At 40.6% G+C, this 25,801-nt stretch overlaps 1 protein-coding gene across 6 annotated transcripts in view; it reads left to right on the forward strand.

Annotated features, from left to right (window-relative positions):
• Nucleotides 1-25,801, forward strand: part of robo1 (roundabout, axon guidance receptor, homolog 1 (Drosophila)) — a 219,884-nt gene that overhangs the window by 67,448 nt on the left and 126,635 nt on the right. For 2 of the 6 annotated variants that reach the window (XM_051397087.1, XM_051397090.1), the window contains one exon: nucleotides 10,876-10,965. The exons of 1 other annotated variant lie outside the window; for it this stretch is intronic. In XM_051397087.1, coding sequence (XP_051253047.1) covers nucleotides 10,876-10,965 — 90 coding nt within the window. Of the gene's footprint in view, nucleotides 1-10,875; nucleotides 10,966-21,739; nucleotides 21,972-24,661; nucleotides 25,602-25,801 lie in introns of those variants that run through there. 3 more of the 6 variants (XM_051397085.1, XM_051397086.1, XM_051397089.1) reach the window with 2 other exon arrangements.

Consider the following 25,801-nt stretch of genomic DNA (forward strand, 5'->3'; position numbering starts at 1 on the left):
GATTTACGAGCCGCTTCTCACAGCCTCTGGCTTTGGCATTCCCATGTGTCATGTGACACCACTGCTTTGTTGAGGGCAAAAATCATCATGCCTGAGAAGCAGGGTTTATCTAACACTAATAGTTCTTTGAAAATGATATTTGTTCTTATTAATATTGTATTATTTCTTGGGTTGATATCACCAGATATATCTATATTTTAGCAGTTACTGATAGTTACTTGAAAGTAAACATAAAAACAAATGTTTAATTTCCTCATGAAAATGGTCAGGACAGCTGTGCAACACAACAAGAGAATAAGAAATAAATATAGTTGATGAAACTGCGCAACTGAATAATTGCGACAGTGGGGAGCATGCTAGGTTAACAAACAATACGTTATATGGTCCCATATGAGGCCACTCTTGATGCCATTTCCATATGAATTATGGGCTTGGATATCACAGCTGCTATCCATTCATTTCCAAATACACACTTGCATATGACTCATTCTGTAGTCTATATAGCTATATGCAGAAGTTCTCAAACACTTTGTCCTGTCTTCACAGATGCAGACCAGTTTATCTTACATTGATGATTATCAGAATAAAAGATATATAAATATAAAGTAGAAGTTAATGAATATGTTGAGAGCTATAAATCCTTGAGAATTAATTGTGTAAATCTCTCTGACAAGATTTTGTACTGAAATAAGTTATGGCAAATGCGTAATGAAATATTATAGATTGTTTTATAACCTATAATTATGTCGTCATCTGAACAGCCGCTGGCGGGATATCAAGTGGAAACAAGCTATGATTTAGTGAGGTGACTGTTGGAATGATTGCATGGAAGGATGATGTTTTAAAGGTATATTTGAGGTCATATTGTCAGCAGCTATACACGGTATTGTTAAGCAAAAGTCATTTTCTTACCTCTGAGGGGTAGTTGAATTGATATCTTTTTCCAAAATCCTCTGGACATTTTCAGAAAATGACACTTGACTCCTTTACAACTGTTCCTGAATTCCATGGGGGGAAATGTGTGGCTCAACCTGTCAGAGAAAGCAGACTGTTAGTTCTCACATTGTAAATCTTGATCCAGCCTTCATCCTTAAGAATTTTGACTCAACATTTGCCTTAGGTGATACAAGCTGATTTTCTTCAGGCTAAGCCTTTTTTCATTCGACAACCTAATGAATTTCATTTCTGTATGTGTTAACACATCATTTGTCTTTCTTACCAGTGCCAAAGGCAAAGATGAGACCATGAATGGGTCTAATCTCAGCTGGCCTACCAACAACTTCTCTTACATTCCTCTCCAGTGACACAGTGGATATTTGAACACTGATCCGTGGGTTTTCTGGACAAAAAAATGATATCACAAATTGTGCATGACTGTTTGACAAGAAGCGACAGAGTATCCCTATGTAGTGTCACATAGACCAGAATCAAAGCCATGCCACAGGCTTGCTGACATATCATCCTGAACTCCCAGCTATAAACTGTAACTTGGAACAACAGAAGAAGAGTAATGCTTGTCATGTTAGCCTGCAGTTTTGGGCCCTCTTTATGTTTCCCTTGTGGTCTCACCAGCTACTTTGCACATTGGTGGACATGTAGCAAAGAGCACTGAGATCCTGGCACAGTCTCTGCTACCTAAGCTGCCAGTATCGATCTGGCTGTCTACTCAGATTGTTAGCTTTCTCTACAGGAGGGCTGAGAATCTGGCTGCATGCCTGCAATGTTCTCACCACACATCTTCTCAGGGCCTCATTTCCATCTCCTCTAATCAGAACTAGACATATTGAGAGCATAAGTTGGTTTATCTGTACTCTCTCATTGGACTGTGAATAGTTGGTGTGCGCTCCAGTAAATTAGCATACACATGTTCCTCCCTGACAAGCACCAATCCGTGGTGGAATGAGAGAGTGTGTGTAGACAGAGGGAGAGAGAGGCTGGGAAAGGGAGATAGCGCCTGCTGTTTGTTCAATTTGCTTGACTTCAGATCAGATGGTGACTGAACTGTGACACAGGCAATCACAGAAAAATGAACATAATCATTACCTTGAAGTCATTACGAAACTGCTGTGTGCAAAGTACTTTGCGTGTTTCTAAACAACAAGAGAAGAGCTATGGAGCAATTATGTATTCATTTTTATAATTTAGCACTAGTTTCATGTTCCCACATTAGAATTGACTGAAAATGGAATTCCTTGGAAACACTTAGCCATATGTTGGCTTTATTTTTAGCATTTTGCATGGCAACGTCGGTCAGTCAGTCCCAACACTTGCTCATACTTACACAATTGAAGAGGTTCAGGTATTAGGTGACGTTGATTGCCTATACTCCCAAAACAACATATATGACATATATGGCCGTTGGAGAGCACCAGCGACAAGCATAGTACCAAACCTTTGTCATCCTGGTAACAATAATAAACACTTGGTTAACGTTGTGAAATGGTTGCAGTTGGAAGATTCCCTTCAGACGTCTATTAAGACATGCTGATTATCTACTTGAATAATAATGTGTCTGATGTGTTCTGCAAAAAGTCTATGGATGTGTAAATTTTGTTTGTTTCTGAAGTTTTCTTGCTGGACACAATATGTCTCCTACTTCCATTCTCAGTGTATGTGCACTGGGGGCTTCACCTTTCTACATCACATTTTTAGTTTCATACTGGACCAGGAGTGGGGGGGGCATTACCTTTTATGATTCCCCAATTTTTCATATATTTTGCCCAATTCTTTGGTTTATGGCCAAATACCTGCACAACAAATGACATTCCCAGCAGTGTCTGCTTTACTTGGTGTTTAGTGCTTGCTTGCAACAAGGCAAACATTATACCTAAACATCAGTATGTTAGCATTGTCACTGTGAGTGGGGTGGTGCAATGATGTTAGCATTTAGCTCAAAGTAGCTGCCAGCATGCTGTACACTCAACACATTATTAAGGCACAATAAAAAAATATGTCAATAGACCCGATGCAAATACTGTATATTTGGTATATTTAAATATTGAGAGAGTTGGTCTCTCTCTTAAGATATAAGATAATAAAATATGCTAATAAATATATTTATGGACATATTCTTCAACAGCAGCTCTATTGTCTGTGTTTTTTTGTTTTTTTTTAAAGAAGAGGTCAGGAAAAAGGCATAGTATGAAGCAATAATTGCGTGCTTGTGTGAAGCAATAATTGCCAAACCAAGGTGCATTTAGTGTTTGCTCATTTGTTTTGACCATAACACAGCTTGAGAGAAGAAAGAGATTAATAGGCGTGCCTTTTGTGAACTGAAAGCTGGGTGTCATCACATCAAAGACAGTGAAGGTTATACATCACCGGTGGATCTTTTCCTCTCTCTGGATCTCTAATTAAAAACTTGCAGAATTCCCCTTGGCTCACGTTAATGGCACAAACAGCCTTGAGGCATGTACGAGGCACTTCGTAAGCCACTGAGGGCACAGGTGAACTGGGGACGATAAATCACTATCAACTATTTACATCAACATCATTTGTTCAACAAAATTAGCATTGTTACTCCAACTTAACCAGGCTAAGTTTTAATCCACGACAGCAATGTTACAAACAAGTCTTGTAATAACAAGGTTAAGCGGTTATGGTGACATTTTCTTGTTGAAAACAGTCACCACTACTTTGGAATACATCTCTTTTAAGTATAAAAGCTCAAGTGAAATTTTCCTTGTGCCTGGAAAGTCAGACTTTGTGAATGGAGCAGCTCCAGAAAATGTAGCTGGGAGGGATGGTAGATTAGAGGCTTGGTTTTTGGTCTCTAGGTCTGGGAAAGAATTGTTCACATTAACATTTTGATGGAATTTTCATTTTTTTGATGGAGGATTATACAAAAAACATATGTGAATTCAGTTTGAGGGTTCTTTCCTTTTCCTTTGAATTTGTGTGTGTGCGTGTGTGTGTGTGTGTGTGTGTGTGTGTGTTTGTGTTTAGAGCACATATGCCTGATTAAGCGAAGCAGGGAAAGGTAGCATCATTTTAGTTTGTCATTAATGTTCCACAGCCTTGAAATGAGGTCTGAATTATCTGCTCCACTGCCCTCTAAACTCATTTGCCATAGTCATAAGACCACAGTTTCCCCTATACATAACTTTTTTTCCCTCCTTTCATAGCTTGTCCTCGTGTAGTGAAAAAGGATGGTGATATAGAGAAAGTATCAGAAAACAAGCATAAACTGTAAATACCCAGTCAAGTCTCACCCAAATGCTAAGAAATCCTGCAGTATTTGAGTGGAGGACAGGATACAGTACTTCCAATAAGCAGGTTTTATAGTGAAAAGTCATTGAAGGTCAGTTGTCTGTCTGCTGTGGTGGTGTAGATGCTGACAATCTGCTTATGAGTCATGACCATGAGCTGCAGATGCCAGATCAGACTGATACATAACACGCATTCAGAAGCTGTTCACCTTGGGTACAGCACTTTAAATCCTTGAAAGACCTCATTTTTCTCACCTCTCCCTCTCTCTTTCCATCCCCCGTTTTTTTCAATCTGTCTCTCTCTGGGCAGACAAAAGCATCCTGGTGTCATAGAGATGGACATCTGGGCTTTTGGCAGCTTGGAGGATGCTTGCCTCAGCTCCACCGGGATGTCAGAGCAAGTTCAGACTCCTCGCAGGCTTTGAACTTATTTGACATCAGTGTTATTAAACAAAGCTGAGAAGCAAAGTTTCAAGTATAGGGGATAATAACACACGTTACGTAATGTAAAGGTGTGGGAACGAGATATCCGTGGAAAGTATTTCACAAAAGCCCTTCTTTCAATTTAACATGCTCACCAGGGATAATAACTGGCCTTACAGCAGCTGTGACGGTTACAGAGCAAGCTGCTAACTCACTGAACTTCTGTGCAATTGTTCGGTTCCAAGCAGACTCAGTCAAGTGACCATGCAATATTTAGCACCCTTCAAGCCAATCAGCACTATTTGTCCTGGAATTGTCTCTCTGTTTTCCTTTTTATGGTTGGGTGCTGATGCCCTCCAAGCAAATCAATCAGTAAGTGAATTGGCACATATTTCTTCCTTGACATTTGCACTTTTATTTAACCACAATCTACCTATCACCCATTGAGAGATGAGTCACATTCCCACTTTGAGGATTGACGTGCATGTATTTGCTGGTGGTTTTGTAACCAAAGAAACTGTGTTTGGGAAGAGATCCAATACAGACAACTGCTGTGTAACTGTCAACAACAAAATCATGTGTGCATTCATTCGCTCACAAACCGGTGCGTCTGATCAGAACGGTTCTGTTTTTCATTGCGTCAATGTTTCCTCCTGCTGGAGCAATGAGCGATGAAACTGTGACTGTTAAGGACATCAGAAGGTTTTGTGGAAAATATCTGTAAAATCAGTTGATGTTAACATTTGCTAAAATTTGCTTTTCACTGCAGTTCACCCATGGGAACTAATATAGTCTGAATTATTACAGTTTGTCACTGTCATGGCTAGAATGTTAAATAGCTGTTGAAAACATAATAACAGTGTGTAAAGTTAAACTTGAGCGGGGACATAATCAAATCTCTCCCTCTCTTACGCTTTCTTCAACTCATTGTTTCAGTAACACACCTAAAATGTCTATACTTTTCCAGTATGAAAGTCACATTCTGAAAGCATACTAATGAGTCAGTCTTTATGTTTTAGCCAGTTAATAAACTGTATATTAATCCTTTACAGAACAGGTTATGGGCAATTATAATAAAGACATGAAAGGACATGTTTTATTGCCAGGGTATGAGTAGGGTTTGGCAGTGTGACCTAAAATATATACAGTAATGATACATATCATGGTATATACATTTTTCCTTTTTAAGTGATTTATTATATGGTACATGACTTTGGCACGGTAATTGTTTCATTACTGGAGTTAAATGTATCATCAGTTTGCTATTAATATACTTTACAGTGGTTGTTGAGGCAGACTTTTCATACATGATGAAAATTAACAGCCGATCGGTCTGCAGAGCTGCTGCCGTGTGTGTGTGTGTGTGTGTGTGTGTGTGTGTGTGTGTGTGTGTGTGTGTGTGTGTGTGTGTGTGTGTGTGTGTGTGTGTGTGTGTGTGTGTGTGCGTGTGTGTGTGTGTGTGTGTGTGTGAGTGACTGTGTGTCATTTGCTCCACTTTCTCAGGACAGCTGCAGCACAACTTAGTGATCCGTGACTTGTTTTTTTTATACTGCGAATCCAGTGTTTTTCTTACTTGTAAAGAATAGTTTGGGAAATACGCTAATTCGCTGTCTTGCTAAGATGAGAAGATCGATAGCACTCTGTATACAGTAAATAATAAGCTAAAGCCAGCCACCAGTTGGCTTAGGTTAGCATAAAGACTGGAAACAGGGGGGAAATAGCTAGCCTGAATCTCTCCAAAGCTAACAAAATCCACCTACCAGAACCTCAAGCTCAGAGATTAACACATTATATCTCATTTGTTTAAAAAGCAAAGTGTGAAAACAACAATTTATGGTCTTAGGGACTATTGTGAACTGAGACTCCAGGAAGTCGCTGCTAATAGTGCAGTAGTGGATGGATTTTGTTAGACTTTGTGGTAAACTAAGCCAGCTGACTCCAGCTACATATTGAAGAAATACAGACATAAGAGTGGTATTAATCTTCATATCTACTCCTTTGCAAAAGATCCAGTGTGTAACATTTAGGAGGATATATTGGCAGATATGGATCATCTGAATAAAAACAATTTTGTGTTTTCTCTAGATGGGGCCTTTTTCATTTTTTTTGCTTTGTGGCCACCGTTCTTTCTCCTGCAATCTTAGAACAGGAGGGCGTTCCAGTTAGAAACTACACCACTAGATGCAACTTAATCCTACATGCTTGTCCTTTAAAGTGGTCTGTCCCACTAGTTTGGTTTGACACCTTGTCAAAACAACAAGAGCTAGGGCGACCATTTCTTTTAAAAGCAGTGCAAAGATTGCTTTGAGTCGTTATTTGATTTTCTTTACTGGCAGACACTCCATCTCCTTATTCACACAATATTCATCTCCAGACTTGAATCTCAAGGGCTTTGCGGTTAAATGTGGCTGTTGCCTGTAAAGATTTTCGTTGGGGAGTTGCAGTTATTTTAAGAGTTATAGACAAAAATGCTTTTCCACTTTGACTTTGTCCTTTTCTTTTTCTCTGCAGCAGTGTGCACTCACTCTGTGTATGTATTATCTCAAGGCCTGATTAAAACTCCATTAGTCATGCAGAAAACAAAGAAAGTGTAATCAAAATGGAAATTAGTGTAATGGTGCTGTGGAAACGGATGAAGCGGACAGACTAACTTCTGCTGAAAAATACTTTTTTGAAAGACTTTTGTACTGTTTGTCTTCTTATGTCTGTCCACAATAATGATGAAGACCATTAAATCCAGGTCCAGAATGATGAAGATACTTTTCAGATGGTGGTATGGGTTATATGTCCAGCAGCAGGGACCTCATTTAAATGTTGAACTTGCAGAATGAAGGCTACTAATGAAAGAAGTGAAATCTTGTTGGCTTTGCACCACAATTAGGATTCTTGTTGGCTGTTCATATTTTCTTTCTGTCACCAGACAAAAAAATAAAACAGATGTTAGGGGAGAACGTTTTCCAAGAAACCAATTTAATCATTGAAATTGCCTGAGGTCATGTTACAGAAATATGCCGCCTCTCTGATCAGGCTGTGTGAAGGAACTTGTCCTACAGCAAACAATCAGTCAGTCCTGTTAACAAGCCCCAGAGTCAGAGCCCACACTCATCATTTTAAGCCCATCCATCACTTATACAGACTGCCAGGGCTGGAGCGAGCGCTGCTGCCAATACATGACAAGATAACAGTGAGACAACAGCTAGCCTCTGCAGCCTCTGCATTCACATCTATTAAGAGCTCACACTGTTTGTCAAACTAAACAACCTCGACTACAGGGACAATAAGTTAGATATCAGGTTTATTGTCATGTCAGGTTGTACAGAGGCTCAAAAGCTGATTGGGTCCACATAGCTATGATGTTTCAAACAACCACTCAAGTCAAATCTAGTTCACGTAGACCTCATAATTCATGACTACAGTATAGAAACAGAGCCAAAAGCCTGCATGGCACCCTGTGGATTGCTCCATGAAGAAAAGCATGTGACCCAGAAAAGAGGACATGCTCTCATGTTTGAGGAGGGCCACGACTTATAGTGTGGGGCCCAGGAGGAATCACTGGAGGGTGGGGGGTAGGTCTGCCTTTGTATCTTTTGGTGAGCAGTCAGTTATCTGCACATGTGCCCCATTAATTAGCCAACAGGGGAGCTGGGTGCAGTGTGGACACTGAAAGGGGGTAGTGAGACAACATTGAGGTCCTGACTTTCATCCTGATGCCCTAGGGGTAGCTGGGTACACCACCTGTTAATGACCTATGAAGTGGTCGCTAATTGGACCTCAGACTATGGACCACCCAGGGAATCAGTGAGTCCATGTGAAGACACAAAGAGAATATACAATATACAAGGCTTGGAGGCAAAATGCATCAAATCTGTCAAGAATTATATCCTAGTAATATATATATATATATATATATATATATAGTGTGGGGAGTCTACACACACATATATATAAATTAAATTGTATTCTATTTAATGAGGACTCTACCATTTATAAAATGTCTTCGAGAAAATGATATTAACTAAGTCCACTTTTTTGACCACATCTTAGTGTTTTCTAATGTGACTGCGCCAGATAGTTGGTTTCACAGAGCCATCTGTTGTTGGAAACTGTTTGGAAAAGGGCAGACACTTTCAAAAAAATACATCTGTCTATAACCGTCTATCCCACGCGAACTTCAGCCGATCAGATCAGAGAACCACAATATAGTCAAACCCTTACCGATGCCTGTCAGGAGAAGACAGACCTTCAGTCCCATTCTTTGGCTTCTTTCAATAAAGAAATACTCTCCAGTTCTGATATAATTTTCCACCCCCGCAGCTGCCAGTGCTTCCTCAAATGAACCACACTGGTATACCACCACTGTAGCTGGGCTGAACCATGTATCTCCAAATTTGGCACTTTTTTAATTTTTAATTTAAACATTAAACACTAGCTAGAAATGCATTGCCATAAAGACTGCTGTGAACCACTGAGTTAAGATAATTATCATTTATTTCTAATGTAAAGAATGTACCGTCATTGTCCATTTATAGACTTAATATTTATTCAGTGTTTCGATAAGACTATTATGTCATGTCAATCAGTCAAACTATTGTTTAAACACTGGAAAACACCATACACCTTTTTGTATTTGATTTGGTTTATGTGTACTCAAAAAATATATATAAAAACTCCTAATTTTTTAAAACATATTTCTATTTGGATGATTATTCTCACCTGTAATTGCTGTCAGTGCAGATGTTGCATTCGTGTTTAATTCTGAACCGATGGAAAACCATACATATCTGACTGGTGTCATGCTGCACATGTCAGACAGTGCCTCAGACTCTGCTTGATGCCTGTGTTTTTTCATGTCCAGCACGTTCTCATCTCATGTGGTATGTTTATCATTACATTCATTCATGTGCATGACTGAGTAACCTATGTGGTTATTTTTGTGTGCAAAGGTTCTGCTCTTCTGTAGTGTTGTCAGTCAGACAGTGCTGTTTGGATAAACAGACAGCCAGAGGAGTGCCAGATAATGGGTTTGGCCCAGCGTGACAACCTTTAACTGTCACATTAATTGCAACACTACAGGGGCAGCAGGGGGATATGATCACTGTATTTTGAATGTCTTTTTTGTGTTTACTAAAACTGTTGTAAAGTGGGATTTGGGGTCATTACTGTGTTTGAAAAGTCTACGCAGATTTTTTTCTGTCAGTTCTCTAATGGTGGGAGGGGCAAACAAAATGACGGGTCACCCTCTTCTTCACACTCGGGTGATCTAAAGTACTCTCCACAGAACAATTCTGTCTGCCCGTCTGTTATTTATCAAAAGTGATGCCAGATCTCATTTAGGGAAACAGATACTTCCGACAGACTGCCAGTCAGTTAGCTGAAGGGGTTGGATGCTCTTTGATTAAGATTCCTCTTGCCCTCTTGTCCCCCCCCCAGCCCAAATTAACCCCTTGTCAGTGGGCCACAAAGAGAATGGGCATGGCTGAGTCTGATTTATTTCACACAGAGCCATCATAAGGGCACAGTTGGCCTCCTGTCTCCTCCATAAGCCATATACACCCCGGCCCTCTTGGCCTCTCTGTTTCTCGCCTCCCCCAACCGTCCCGCCCTCACACCTCCTGTCGCACACGCTCAACCTGTCACTCTGAAGAAGACACAGGCACAAAGACGGGCCCGGATCAAAAGGAGCTGATTAGCAATTAATGGTGCATCATTGTATTTGCATCAGGACTGTGTGCATGCAGAGAGTGGCGTTGTCAATCATGCAGTGTGTGCCCTGGCCCTCCCTCCTCAGTCCTGCCCATGTGCTCCCTTAGGGGTGCAGCCACTTATGGCTATTGATACGGGAGAGATGACTCTGTTTTACACCCACGCACTTCCACTCAAGACCAACACAGGGAAACAGAACAACCTCCTGCTGAGCCCAGAGAAAAAAGCTCAAGACTGCATCAACACATCTGATATGATGGATCTATATTGAGCGACTGATTGATGTGCCCCCATCCTACCCAGACACACTTGGATTATGCACAACTGTTGGGATTGTGGATGCTTGGTTTTTTAACTGCAATGTGGGTGTTTGGATTCTATAGTCAGAGACAGAGTTCACAAGGATGGAGCTTGGCACTTCTTTGCGCGTTTGCTCTTTGCTTGTGTCAAGGATGCAGAGGGCAGGAGGTTTGGACCGTGGGTGGGGAAAGTGGGCAGAATGCGTCTGGGTTCTCAGTCCCTGTGGTGTTATTGTTGACAGAGACGGGAGTCGCTCAGGATGGGGCCAACGAAGGGGCAACACCAGCTCCCACCACCGAACATGAGGATGACAACTCTTTGGGCTACACAGGTACCGCTGCTGCTTTCACTTGATTCTTAATGTGTCCTTGAAATGTTGAAAAGGATAAAGAAATGACTTTGGGTTATTGAGTACATTAGATCAAACTTCTGGCACTGAAACAGGATACAGTAACTTTTTTAACTCTTAATTTCATATATAATCAGACAGCATATATATTAGCCCTTTATTGAGAATAATAAGCAAAGGGATTACATATCGCACTTGGGGGAGGAAATTATTTATATTCCCCCACAGTTAAAAAGTCAGAATAAATAAGCTTTACACTTGTTCCATAGCAAATATAAATTCAAACATGATCTTCATGTTGTGACTGTTTCTAAAGGGGTCTCAGTTTCAAGTGTTGAAAGAGGAGAATTGTGGGAAAAGGAGGCACAGACTTAAACTGAATCCGTTCAGGCAGTCGGCATCCCCCAAGATTCTCAGAGCTCTGTAGGAAAATGAAGAGCTATACATGGGGTCCTCACCTGAGGGACTGACTCACACACAATGGATTTGAGTCTGGAGACAGTTAGTGATGACGCATGTGTTTGGGTAGGTTTATTTTTAGGGCTCTTCCTCCAGAGAGGGGGTAAAAAGTGCTCTCAGCATGTTGTCCCAGCGAAGAGACTTACCTCCCTAGGTGATTTACTGGACCTCACACAGTTTCAGGAAAAAGGAAGTCCAAAGGGACTGCCAAAACCATATTGAGGTTCATCACTGTGTGCGGTAGCTTGGCAGCTCTAGGTTTTACTTTGTCTGAAATTCAGACAATAACCGACAAAACCATACAATTACCATCAGTGTCACGCTGCGCCTTTTATCAATGATGCCAACACATTTCAAAAGTTTGAGCCCAAACAACTATTAGTACAGGAATCTTTCAATTTAAACTCTTGCGTTAGCATATAGTCCAAGTTTCCAGTTTTCAACAGACTTGGCATGCTTTGAATGAGTGTTTAAAGAGGAAAATCATGTCATATCTGCCTCACTGCATTTGGGTTCATCTTTAGAATGATGAATCTGTTAGGTGAACAGTGCCAGGAGTTCATCTTTAATCTGGCCATTTAATCCCATCTGTGCATGAAAATGAAGGAAATTGATCTAGCCTAGTCAGTGAATTGGAAATGAGACTAATGTGCCCTAATACCTCAGTCTGCCGCTGATAGAACAAAGTGGGCGGCTGCAAAAGACTCCATTTTCAGGGAGCGTGACTCACTGGATGGGCTGTGGGGATAATCTTGACAGCTGCCAGTTTTAGCTCAGGTGGAAATGTAGGCCACCTTCAAGTGTTACAGTGAAGAATCTTTAAGGTGCATGGTTGTGTTTAATTGTGTCTTTGCCATGTGATCTTGGTAAACTTTTTGGAGAAAGAGGTTCATTAATTTATGAGTTAGCTTCACTGTTCATTTGATCTCTCTCCCACACATGAGGTAGAAAGGTGGTACGTCCGTGTCATTCTTCCAGCATAACCTGTTTTTGTGCTTACGTCACCCTGAAATAAAAGATATGAATGAGTCGAGTTGAGTACAGAACTGCATCAGTGTGACTAATCCTGTAACCCAACCCTTTTTTACTTCATATAAAACTAAAAACAGCTGCCACAGTACTAGGCAATGACACAGTAATGTCTTGTATGGTAGTCACCTGGGATTAATACAGCCTACTGTGAATTTTATAAGGAACCACATGCTGACCTGAAGTTCGCAATACATTAAAAGTGTTTTTTATTGGTCCCCCAAGACACTGACTCTCAGCCAGCTCTAAATTGTTTCCCGATATCAAAGAGCTTTGCACAGAACTTCACATTCATAATAAATGAGACTGACCTGTGTGAAGGCAGTGGATTAGAGAGGCATGCTAAAGCTCTCGCATTTACACTTTGCCATAGCCGCTGCTTGGCAGGCAGACACACACAGAGGAGACAGGTCTTTGGTTCTTCTGCCTCGACATGAAAGGCTGAGCGTGACTTCAGAGAGCACATCAGCGCTCATATTCTCCCACTCCGCTGACAGCTACCACTGCGTTTGTCACAGATCACAAAAGACGGCAACTTCAGAGAGCTGCTCTATTTGTCAGGTTATGGAAATAAAGATAGAGAGAGAATTGAAGGTTGCCACACTGTCACCACCTGATTGGCTGCAGAATAGAGGGGCCCAGACTACTGTAATACTGTATTCTTCTCTCAAAGCAGATGCCCCTGAATGTCTACAAAAAACCATTTGCTATAATGATGGCCATACAGACAGGTCATGTGAGAGCAAAGTCGACCATAATTGAGAGATGTGGGTAGGTTTGATATTGTGGAACGACCACAGAGATTGCATGGATGGATAGCGTAGAATACAGGCTATTCCACATTTCTATGGTGAAAATATAAAAGGTGCACAGTTAGTGATGAAGACAGTGTATGTATGATTTTGATAACCTGATCACACTTGCATCACACACACAAGACTAAGAACACTTGAGCTTAATTTATACTTCAGCAAAAAAGTGCTTGTCGACTTGTATGACATAAATGCAGTTTAAAGGCAGTTTTCACGTCCTTTTTTGTGAATGTAGGATGATTCACTGAGAAAATCAAACCTGCTGAGAGTATAGAGGGCAACTGCCCAAAACATCCACCAGACTGGTACAAGTACCATGATGATTGATACACAGACGGATGTACTTATATACAAACAGTACGAACAGCATGCTCTTTGAGGTATGTCCCCCTATCCCACTAGCGCTGTTAAAATTGGGGGTCCTTCTCCTTTCTGTAAACATAACATTTTCTTTGTTTTGAAAGTATCCAACATTTAAGCATGCTGGCAGTCCTCTCAAATAATATAAACAAGCCTCAGTTAAGCTTGACCTCTGGCTGCTATAGTAAGAAAACATACCATCACTGAACTATGAATTCAAAGTGTTGCGTGACACAGTTCTGTCAGCTGACACTTTGTCACATGACACATTTTCGCTGAAGTATACATTAGCCTTAAGCCTTACTTGTACTTCAGTAAGAATGTGTTATCCTGTATGCCACAAAATTAAATATACAAAGCCAATTGTGAGTGTTAGTAAGGGGTGGTGTGAACCTTACTTTTTGTGAGGTCACAGCTGGGGTTGAATGTGTCATTTTCTATGGAGAAAAGCTTCAGCTGGCAAGAATAGGGGGGGTGGCAAGTTGCCCCAAAATATCTAGCAGAATGGTCTAAATGCTTTGTGATACAGGTACAACTAGATTTGAATGGTTAGCAGACATTAAAACATTTTTTAAAAACGTTTTCACGCTCTATGGATCCACATCTGTTTGTACTAATACTATAAATGATTACAAATGCTCCTATAGTTGCTTAGTATGTACATTCTGAATTGGAAACATTGCACTAGTACTATGATAATGGGGGCCAAAAGAAAATTCAAGTAACGCTAACTGTTTGCGAACTCCATTTACTGTAATTTGTGTGTGAGCAAACTGTAGCTTGAGAACAGAGTTGTTGCTTATAGATTATCCTCGTACTGTTGAAGCTTAGTTGGTGGGATCTTTTTTCCCCTTACTGATGGGGAGTGGTCTGTGTCTGGATACACAGCACTGACAGCTTTACCATGAGAGAGACGGAGAGATCTACTCTCTATTCGTCCTTTGCTCTCATTACTGAGAGGCTGTTGCACTGGCCTTGAGTCCGCACCCTGAAAACCAATTTCCTTGACAGTGTCGCCCCCATATATATTACCTAAAAGTCACCACTGCATCAGTGTGTCACATCTCCATGGCACTCACTTCTGTTCATCAGTCTTAGTGCCATGGTAATCGTGATACAGGAAGCAAAGAGAGTGCTACAGGCTCAGCTAGCTGCACTCTCACATATTATCCCCGGTACAGCAGCAGCACTCATTTCTTACCAGTTCAACAATGGAGAAAGATCCCTGGCCACGCCTGGAGGAGCAATTCACTTGAGATATAATTAGTTATAACCATGCACTAATGTCTTACACGCAGCTTCCCCACAGCCTCTGAGCTGAAGAGGCCAGTAAAGGTTTTTTTTGTTCCCCATCCAATCTCTTTTCATCTCCCTCATCCGCGCAGCTTAGCGTAGCAATGTCCCAGGAAATGGGTCTATTAGCCATTCTTCTCAGGATAGAAAGAGGAGTAATGTGGTCAAGAAGTACTGGAGTGGGGGTAAGATTTCAGATGGGAGTTAGCATGAGAGCTCAGGGGTCGAAAGCACAAAGACTGTGAGGTGAGAATTAAATTAGAATATTCAGATTCACGTTTGTAGTGTCCTCGTGATAATTGGGAAGAAGATTGGATAGGGTTTTGCTAAGTGCTAATAATCAGGAGCTCCTGCCCCGTCAAACATGCTTAATTTCTCAGTGAAAGGATAATAAGTGTTTTCTTAGGATGTAAATGAGTCACATTCTTCACCATCTCAAAGGGGAGAGGAGGGAATGCTTTGGCTCCTCTGACTTTACAGGAGCTGGGCGTTCAAAAAGCTGCTATAACATTGACATTGACAAGTCCTGAGGAAACCAAAGTCAGACATACAGAATGTTGCTGGTAACATATGTCAGAAATAAATATTATTAAACATTAAATAATATTGCAGTTACACAGTGCATTCAAAAATAGGTTCTAATAATCTGCTCAAATTTCAAAGCACTTTGTTGTACTTAAAAAAGTAAAAAAAAAAAAAATCTCAAGACAAAGCCCGTATGAATAGTGTGGTACTTTGAGGCAATGTTGGCATGGTGGTCACACTTACACACAACGTACACTGTCCCCAAAAGACTTCTCCCCGTACCCAAATAGATGGCCATGTCTGGCTTTTTCTGAGACACAGCTCAATAACAGAATGGAACCAAGTGTGCATGCTTTACAGGCCTGCAAAATGTTTTCGGCTGTCATGAGCAACTTTCACGCAATGAATACTGTATTAGCTTAGTAGCATCATTGCCAACATACAGTGAGGAGTAACGGTACTAAAACTTTATATAATGCATAGCTACACATCTGTTTCAATACGCTAGAGAGCTTACACAAGGCGAGATTTATAAAATCCAAACCAGTGTAGAATTTTAGCCACAAATTCATCAGCCAAAGAGTTTGTTATTTTTACAATATAGAGTCGGGAGTGATGAGTGCATGTACGAACAAATGTACACCAATCAGCCATAACATTATGACCGCCTGGGCACCCTGGTGGTTATAATGTTATGCAGCCCCATACACAACAAACTGTGATGCACTGTGTGTTCTGACAACTTTCTATCAGAACCAGCATTAACTGTTTCAGCAGTTTGAGATACAGTAGCTTGTCTGTTGGATCAGACCACACGGGCCAACCTTTGCTCCCCACGTACATCAATGAGCCTTGGCCACCCATGACCCTGTCTCCAGTTCACCACTTTCCTTCCTCGGACCACTTTTGATAGGTACTGACCACTGCAGACCGGGCACACCCCACAAGAGCTGCAGTTTTGGAGATGCTCTGACCCGTATAGCCGTCACAATTTGGCCCTTGTCAAAGTTGCTCAAATCCTTATGCTGCCCATTTTTCCTCCTTCTAACACATCAACTGTGAGGACAAAATGTTCACTTGCTGCCTGATATATCTCACCCGCTGACTGGTGCACTGTTGCATTCCTCGTTAATTAGATCTTTTTTAAATGATTCACCCACAGCAGCATCTTTGCTATTATTTCTGACAAAACACTGCACATAGTTTATGTTCCTTTCCAGAGCCGCCTTTGCCTTCAGGTCAATTAGCCATCTTTATGAGCAAACACATAAGGAGTACTTCTCCACCTCACTGACATCCCTGTGTACTCCTCCCAGGAACAATTACTCTAATAACTGTCGGCCATGACGGACAGCTTGATGATCTGTAAAATCATTGCTGGTTTTATTAGCACTGGTATGATTCATGCAAACTCATGTTGCATACGAAGTTCAGCCAGAGCCAATATTAGGCTTGTTTCTCAGAGACTCAGTATGAGCTGTGTCTCAGCAGGGCTCAGCGTCTGTGTGTGAGAGAGGAGAATATCATGAGATTGGGGGGGTGGGGGGCTGTAAATCTGAGCAGCACCTGCTCCCTGGACTCTGGCGCGTGGTGTGAGGTCAGCAGCACCAGATATCCCATCGATCATATTTATTACATTCATCACAGCGCCGGTTTGTTTTGGCAGCTGATCGCACCAGGGAAACAGAAAGAAAGAATAGGCTTTTTATTTGAGGGACGGGGAATTCTTTTAGCATGAGCTGTGTCTTTGCATTTTTCTCTGCTCAGGGTCTTCAGAGAGAGATCAGTCACTGATGTTGGCTCTCAGTCCCAATTGAAACCACAACTACTGCAGAATGATATTCTAAGTATGGTTCTGGAAAGTTTCTGAGAGAAATAACTTTGAGAAAAAAAAAATATTAATGTCCCATCAATTCTCAGCTTTCTGGCAGTTTGGGTTTGCAGTTGAGGTTTGTCTCTAATATTGAAAGAACATTGTGTTTTTACTTCTTTGATTGATTTCTTTTCGATAATATGAAGGAAAAAAAGGTAGAAAAACAAATGATTTGAATTGGGAATGTTTATCTAGCCCACAAAAAACTGTAGAAAGTATTTTGATCTGGGCACTGGGACTTTTTTAGCCACAGTAGCGGTGTGGCTGTAGGGATGGCGGTCTCGGTTGGTCTGTCAGTCCACCAGTTTGGTCCAGACTGAAATATTTTTAATTATTTAAATTATTTAAGAACTATTGGATTGCCATGAAATTTTGTACAAATATTTATGGATATTTTAGCATTGTCATTGTCAAAAGGACAACCTCAGATGAAGAGATGCAGTAAAGTCTTCTTCTTGTTAAATGATGTGCTGTAGTCTCAAAATACAAAATGTGTTTTTGTTGGAAAGGGAATTAAATTAATGTGGACAAACTGAGCAACTGATCTGAACACAATTAAGGAATTTGTGAATATTTGATCATCTATGATGATACTCTTCCTTTGCTATTCTTGTCTGAAGTCTGAGAACATCACTGGAGTCAGTTGTATAGTTTAAAACTGGTGACCGTGTGAATGAGTTCTCTTTAATTGAACATTAATTGACTTGTTTCAACTCATTGCTCGTTGCATCTGTTTACCAAGGAAATATTTACTAATTGAACGGAACCTTTACAACTGAAGCTAACATAGAATAATTAATAAATTTGACCAGGGAATTGCTGTTCATGTTTTCACTAAAATAATAGTCAGATTGTTGCTCTGATTGAGCTCGCCTCCTGGTCAGGATCTCGCCTTGCATCTCACTGCCATGTGATTGGCTGAGGTCCAGCAATGATAAGAACAAAGGAATCCCTTGGCTCAGTTACCCTGAGCCCCACTGTCAGTTATTAAAGCTCCCCTGTCTTTAAACCAATTAAGCCAATTAAGCATGAAACACAATGCTGCTTGTTTCTGCCATTATGCATTTCTATGAGGGAAGGAGTGAAGTTAAGGTCACTCAACAAGCTGCATTTAATGAAAAGAGGAGCAGTCCAAGGACCGTCGGAGATCCTCAATATTGTCTAATTGTGTTCAAACCTTATCTTCCTGTTATGCTAGTGCAATTACGCATGGGAATGCACAAATTGGATACTGGTGTGCTGCAGTGCTGCATTGTAATCTTAATGTTTAATACTTGTTACTAACATAATAAACTTCAGATCTTTCCATATGGAACATAATCTCACACTTTGAACACAAACTAATAAACATTTTTCTGACAACAGAAGTGAGGAACATTCATGCTAACTTCCTGAACGTCTGTTGCTGCAAATATTCCAGCGTCTGACTGTATTTTGATGTTGATGCCAGGATGTTATGTGATAGCTGGGTTATTTTAATCAGCCTCCACAGGCCATGTCGAGGCTGACGCTAAACAGATGCTAATGTGAGGCCCATTAAAAGACACAGGGAAAGAGGGATTCAGTGTGCGCAGGCAAGCGGAAAAGCAACAGCCTGTTTATCGCCTCATCCTGCTTTGTGCTCCAAACCTCGTCGCGGCATCCTGTGAAGCTCCCCCTCTTTCTTTCTCCTCAGTGTCTGCCCCCCCCTTGCCTCACATTTCTTGCAGCAGCGTCATGCATGGGGGCATTCCTTGAACAGAAACAGATTTGTTTAGTTCTCTGTCATTTTCTTTCACTGGACCCCTGTCTTTTTTTATCATGTCTGAAAGCTGAACAGAGGGGGTATAGTGAGAAGAAGAATGTTCTCAGTCTTCTGTTTATGTTTTGTTACACTCTGCTTTGCATCTTACTTGCTTTGTGAAAGTCTGTCCCTTTCTCTATTCTCTGGCAAACTTTCAATATAATAGTGACAAGAGACATTTTTAGTCTTGTCCAGTTTTTAAAAGACTTTTTGGCTTGTTTCTGAGGTTCATCTCAGTGGGTTAACTGTATTTATTCTGGGATGGAGCCCAGAATTATGCATTCTTGGGCTCTTGTGTTGAGCTGAAGGGCCAGACTATTGTCCGCAGTGGACATGCAGCGTTAAATGGCCTGACAATCACTGAGGTTTCTGTCTCAGATGTTCCAGAAATATGACAAGACTGCACTTAGTGCTTCACTTTCAGTCTCTGCTGATATGTGTCAATGTCTAAATGTGGTTGGTTTTAGTCTGTCTGGCCAGCTGTGATTTGAATTTAATTCAGTCTTTTGGTCCTCAGCTGTATTTAAGACAAATGTCCAAATACTGAACTGTGTGCATTACTCTTGAGCCAATATTAACCAGCCATCACCGTTATATTATTCACGTTATTCATACTTTTCAAGTCAAACATAGTGTATTTCTTACGATGGCAAGGGCTTTTGCAGGTACTTGTGCCATAGTTTGTGCTGTTGGACGTTCACCACTCCCTCAGCAACCAATCAGAAATGATTTGTTGCATTTTTTAGCAGTGACACAGTAACACCAATATGATCTAACTTCCCCAGGAGTTCAGGTCATCTCTCCTCTCCTCCTTCACATCATTTCTTGTCTCCGAACCCCTTCCTTTCAGTCACTGTTGGTCCCATGTTAACCATCTGTCATGCCACCTGAAAATCATCTCATTCTCAAGTGTGCCATGACAGAGCAGGGAGAGTTCTCATCCTTGTAAGCCCACCACATGACAAAGCAGTCTCACATTTAACATGATATATCCTGCAGATTCGAGCGACCACACATATCCATCATGCAACAGTTACTTCTTACAGGAAGTTTTAAACATAAGAGATTTCCATATGTTGCAAGAGGTTGGATAAATGTTGGCCCTGTCGAGTAAATGCAATTCCATATGTGTACACTCCTCTATTTTAAGCCTTTGGTACTCCATTAAGGTTGGTTAGGAGAAGAGGAAATAGCTTAAATAAAATAAAAAGACAGTGTTTTATACAGTTTCCTCACCTATTCCAACAGCTTCAAGTCTATTTATGAGCATTAAACAGCCCTGCATTCCAGGACATTGCACTCTTGACTGGTTCACTTAGTCATCCTAGATGCTGCTTCTGATTTGTGATAGACTATTTGTTTAACTGTAAAATGGATCATAGCCCAAAATCTAAAGCCGGACAAAGCTACCCTGCAGCTATTTACTGATTGTCTTGGAAAATGTTAAAGGAGTTCAATCAAAAGCATTTCTTGTACCTCATGTTATTCGTGCTTATCGTTTCAAAACACCTTGGAGACGTGCTGCCCATTGCCAACTTACAAAGACTACAAATTTGAATTGCTGTCATATAAAAAGAAAAGTAGCACAATGAAATAATAAAAGGATGGCTCCTCAAGGACAAGACATGAATGATAAAAGGCTGCAGTGAATGTGAGGCAAGTGAAGTATTAAACTAAAGTGGCTCTGAAGGGAGCTCAAACACGCTGTACCTGTGACTGCCACATTCTGTCCAAGGTGACTCTAGCTGCAACTTTAACAAGTTTCTGTTTACTTGCTAACAAATTCAGGGGGTAAAACTTCAGCATGTGGAGTGTGAAATTCGAAAATGCAGCACTTTTTCTGTGGATAGAAAAGTGTTCTTACTTTTCTGTCTATTGGGGAAGAATGTTTTGTTTCCCTCTCAACGGGGAGTATCTTTTTTCGAGGGGGAAAGGTTTTGTTTTATGCCATCTTGTTTGGTGAGCTAGTGAGATGGGAATGAAAGCCATTAAATAGTCTTAGTTAGGGAAAAGGGAATGTGGGCTCCTTCGCCTTACCCCGCCTGCGTGTCACCCCATCACCTCTATGCTGAGGGGGCCTAGGTTTTGTGAGGAGTCCAACACATTTGAAAAGGGACACAGCATGTAGCCTACAGGATTCCCCGTCCTGCTGCATGCATAGAAACATCATAGGAAAAGACGGAACGTCCACAAACTCCTTTTGAATATTAAAAAAGAGAATTATCAGAGATAAAAAGGCCGGGAAGATGAGAGACAGTCTCTTCATTGAGCGATTAGATGGTGAGATGGAGAGGGGAGTGAACTTCACCACGCACATTGTATATAGAGTTGCCCTCATTAAGATCCCATCGTACTCTGGAGGGAAACATTGTCACTGGATTTAGGAGATTGGCCAAGACTGCAGGGGTTTATGTATTTGGCAGATTGCAAGGGTAACAGCATGAAGGACTCTTGGTGCGAAGTACATCAATGTTTGCAGTTTGTTGCTGTTTTTGAACATTTTCAAGAGGGTCTTTGGATTGGGTTTGTATTATTTGCCGCTTTTCAAGGAATACCAGTCAGCAGCAACTGAACTAGCAAGTTTGTATGATAGTTATATGCACAGCTACTGGCCCTGTGCTGTCCACACACATCACCATGCAGATTGTGTGTTTGCTGGTGGTGCTGTTTGCCATGCTGGTCATGCTTGAAGTTCCTAAAGACCACAAGGATCCACACAGGGCCCATCGCCTCGCTGGGTTACAGAAGTCCCACTGGTGCAAACGGCTGCCTAATAATTTTGGACTTCACCAAAACCACCAGACTTTGAGGCACTCCCACAACAAACCACACAAATGTAACCACGTCCTTCACAGTAAGTACAAAACGTGCAATATTACATAACTGTCATCCAAAAAAAAAAAAAAAAAAATGACTCATCAAATCTTTGACAACATGCAAAGTTGTTTTGGTCCTCTTGAAGCATTAAAGCCTTGGAGCGCTTTGCAGTCCGGGAAGGGGAAGTTTTTTATCCTTTTGTACCTTGTGTATTCTTGGCTCTGGTGTTTAAAGCCCTCCGCTTGTCTCCACTGCCATCGCAGCCCTGACAATATGTTATTTTTCATGCCTCTGCTGGTCTGATCAAGGTTGCAAGGGAGGGAGAGGACAGAGAGCCTTTCTGTTCATGGGGCTCAGTCATCATAACTTGAGCATACTGTGCTTTTTTTTGGACAACCATAAAAGAAGGGTGAAACCACACCTGAATACAAAAGGGTTTGATGCAACATTAAACTATGAAAATGTGGTGATAGTGGTGGGGCCGTGTCCAAACATTTAATAACACACAGTATGTATACTTTTTCGGGTGGGGTGTTACTGAATCAGTCTCTCTAACAGTGTCTGTGTGACAGTTTTTCAGTTTTTTTCTTTGCTGTGCTAAATCAAAAATTCAAAATGCTCATGTCCTTTTGTAGCAATCAGCCCTCCGAGACACACTCCTATCCTGCTGGCTCTAAGTGTAGACTGTGCTGATAATTGCTTCTATGTTACAGTTCCCTGCTGCTGGCTAGAGGAAATTTTACTATTCAATTGGTGGTATTCAGCTGAACAGCCACTTTACACATCCAGGGCTGTAAAAGCTTTCAGGAAAACAAGGCACATGAGGACCAAGTGGGAATGGAGTGTGTAAAACGGTAATATAATGCACACATGGATGAATGAGAAATGAAAACATGTTCAGAGTTGAAAGACAGACTTTTGTCTGAATATGTCAGTTGGGTAGCATTCATCATCATGTAAAGTCTGCACAGAGACATGCGAGGACCACTGAAGGGGATCCATGGGGTAGTGAAATTCAGATTGGTTAAAATAGCTAAAAATAGAAATAAATGCATTTTTTGGAGCAAACAACATGGTAACTGTTGATAAACAACATCATTTTTGATGAACATCCTCTTTTCTAATTATCCATATGATCATTGATGCTTATCTTTTCATTAGTTTGGGACTTATTTTTTTAATTATTGTTTTTAAAGTGCTTGCATTTCTATTTTTACTGTAATGTGCTGAAAGTTGTTGTGATCCTGTCGAACAAGCTCATAAAGGCTATTTATACTTTATTTCACTGTGATGAAGATGCATGTTGCACTGAAACATTAGTCCATGGACCTGATGAGATGTAATTAAAGACAGCCATGTGCTTAAGTTTCAGAAAAATGATTGAGCTGCACATTGACTTGCCCTTCTCGAGACATAGTACTTTGATTACCTTCATTCAACACAGATTAGTTAAACTCATTATTTCCTTCAGTGTAAATTAGTGAAAGAATAAATATGATTCTCCACTGTTCAGCATATAAGTATCTGAAACATGACACCCTTTGAAAACCTCCTGGCTTGATGACTTTAGCATGCATGCTGTATTAGCCTTCCCTGGTGAAGACATGTTTTAGATTAGTTCCGACAACCTTCACTGGAGGGCGCTGTTCGGTTACAAATGTTCAGGGAGCCGGCAGTGGAGCTTTGGGCTGAGCTGAGCTGAAGTCTTCCAGCTGTTCTTCTTAGTCATTCATGTTTCCCCCCACATTTTATATATTTCAATACAAGATAACTTGCGCAGTTATAAATTATGCTTTCCAGATCTTAAAGAGGGACTCTGTGTCTAGAGCCGGTTGTGAGTCAGAGGTTTAAAGAATAATCAGGCTACAGCTAAATGGATCACACCATTGCAGAGAAACCCAGGCTCACTGAAGTCTGAACTAAAAAAAAAAAAAAGAGATGAGAAACACATTTTTTTGTGGGTGAGTCTCAAGTTTATGTCATATTGAGGAAAATGTTAAATTAGGAAGACGGGTCACCAGATAAATTGTCAAACCAGATTGAATGTGAATGTTGATTGAATTAACCATATGTCGTCATACTGCACCGATGGGCGTTAACTAAGTTGTTTTCTTTGGATTTATATTTATATTTATATTTATATTATATTATATTATATTATATTATATTATATTATATTATATTAATCTTTATGTAGCCTATTTATTTTACAGTTAACTGTTTGGAAATATTATGAATTAAGTTCTCGGTATAATATAAGCAATAAAGGCCTTAATGTAGGCTAGAGGGATATGGTTTTCTGTGTAAAACAGACCGTTTTTTATGTTTGTACAATTTGATGGCAGAGATTTTTCTGTAATACATTAGAAGGATAAAAATATAATATAATAAAATATAATCTAGGCCTAATATTGAAATATTAATGGTCTATAAAACCACAGGAGACAAAACAAAAGTAAAAGTTTTTTACAACCATTATATAATAACTACTGAGTTCCAAAAACATACTGTAAAGTCCCTTTTGGAATATCACTGGAATAGACTGTGACATTTGTTTTTAGTCATGAACCGCAGAAAGAATAAAACCAACATGTCCGAATACTTTTATAAGGTTTCTCTTATTATTGGACATAGTTAAAGAAAATACAGAAGCCTGCCAGTGCGCGCTGTGGAACTGCGCTGCTCGGTTGGGATCCAGGCGGGAAGAGGTTAAATTTCTTCTCTGGGAAACAGTCGGGTCTATGGAGGGGGTAGAAAGGCGCATACCAATTGACGAGGCATTCCGCTTTCCTTGAATGAAATGCTGTGAATATGAATCCGTATTTGGCCCCTCTCGCCTGAGGTTCGGGGTCTGCGACGCGCACGGGGATCAGTCGGAGTTGCAGCAGAGGAGAAACGGGGGCAAAAGTGATGGAAAAGTTGCACTGATCTTGTGTCTGGATCTGTTGGATGAGGGAGGACAGGACTAACTCGCAAAGTTTCCGATCTCCAGTGACAGATTGAGAATTGGACTGATATAATGTGACTGCAAGGACAGAGGCTCTCAGCGTGGACTACAGCGACCGCTCGCGTTATTTTACTCACTTTTGACTCAACTTTCAGTCACTGTGGATTTATTATTTTGTCCCGTGTTTGCTCAGAGGAACTAAATGATTTGAATGAGATCGCCTGACCGGTCTGAGCGCTCGGCAGAAACGGGGATGAATTCAAAGAAAGGATAGAGCTCTTCTGCTTCTCTGCTCAGATATTCCAGCACAGTTTTAACACATGCCATCATTCAGTTCAGCTGTACTACTGAAACAGAGCATGTGTTGAAATTTCGTGCTGTTTGGAACTGTTTTCTATTATTTTTTCCTTTCATCTTTTTAACCCCTTTTTTTCTCAACCATAACAAGAAAGCCAAAGCGAGCTCTTGATAAACTGCTCTTGGACTGTTGTGATATTTTGCTTTTTGTGACTCACAAAACCAAAATCTGGGTTTTACATTTTCAAACTCTGGATTCTAAGATCTTGTTTTTTGCAGTTTGACATGAAGGAGCGGATGCCTAAATTGCTTTTTGAATAATTTGGATTACACAAGAACATTTCTCATAAGAGAGACGTTGAATGATGTCTCCAACTTCTATTGGATTTGTATTTCTGTTAGGAATTCTCCATGTCTGCTCAGGTAAGTCAGTGATCATTTGTTATCTCTAGCCTTTTTATCTGATCTTTACAAGTTGAAGTTTGGGGGTGAATCAGAGGAGAAAAATAAATCCCAGTTTGTCTCTTTAATTATTTTTAAAGCTTCAGGACTATTCAGTTCAGATTACATGCAGGTCAAAACAGTTTCATTTAAAATCAGTTAATGCATTACTAAAATATATG

Source organism: Dicentrarchus labrax, unplaced genomic scaffold (assembly GCF_905237075.1).
Source record: "Dicentrarchus labrax unplaced genomic scaffold, dlabrax2021, whole genome shotgun sequence".
Classification (NCBI taxonomy): domain Eukaryota; kingdom Metazoa; phylum Chordata; class Actinopteri; family Moronidae; genus Dicentrarchus; species Dicentrarchus labrax.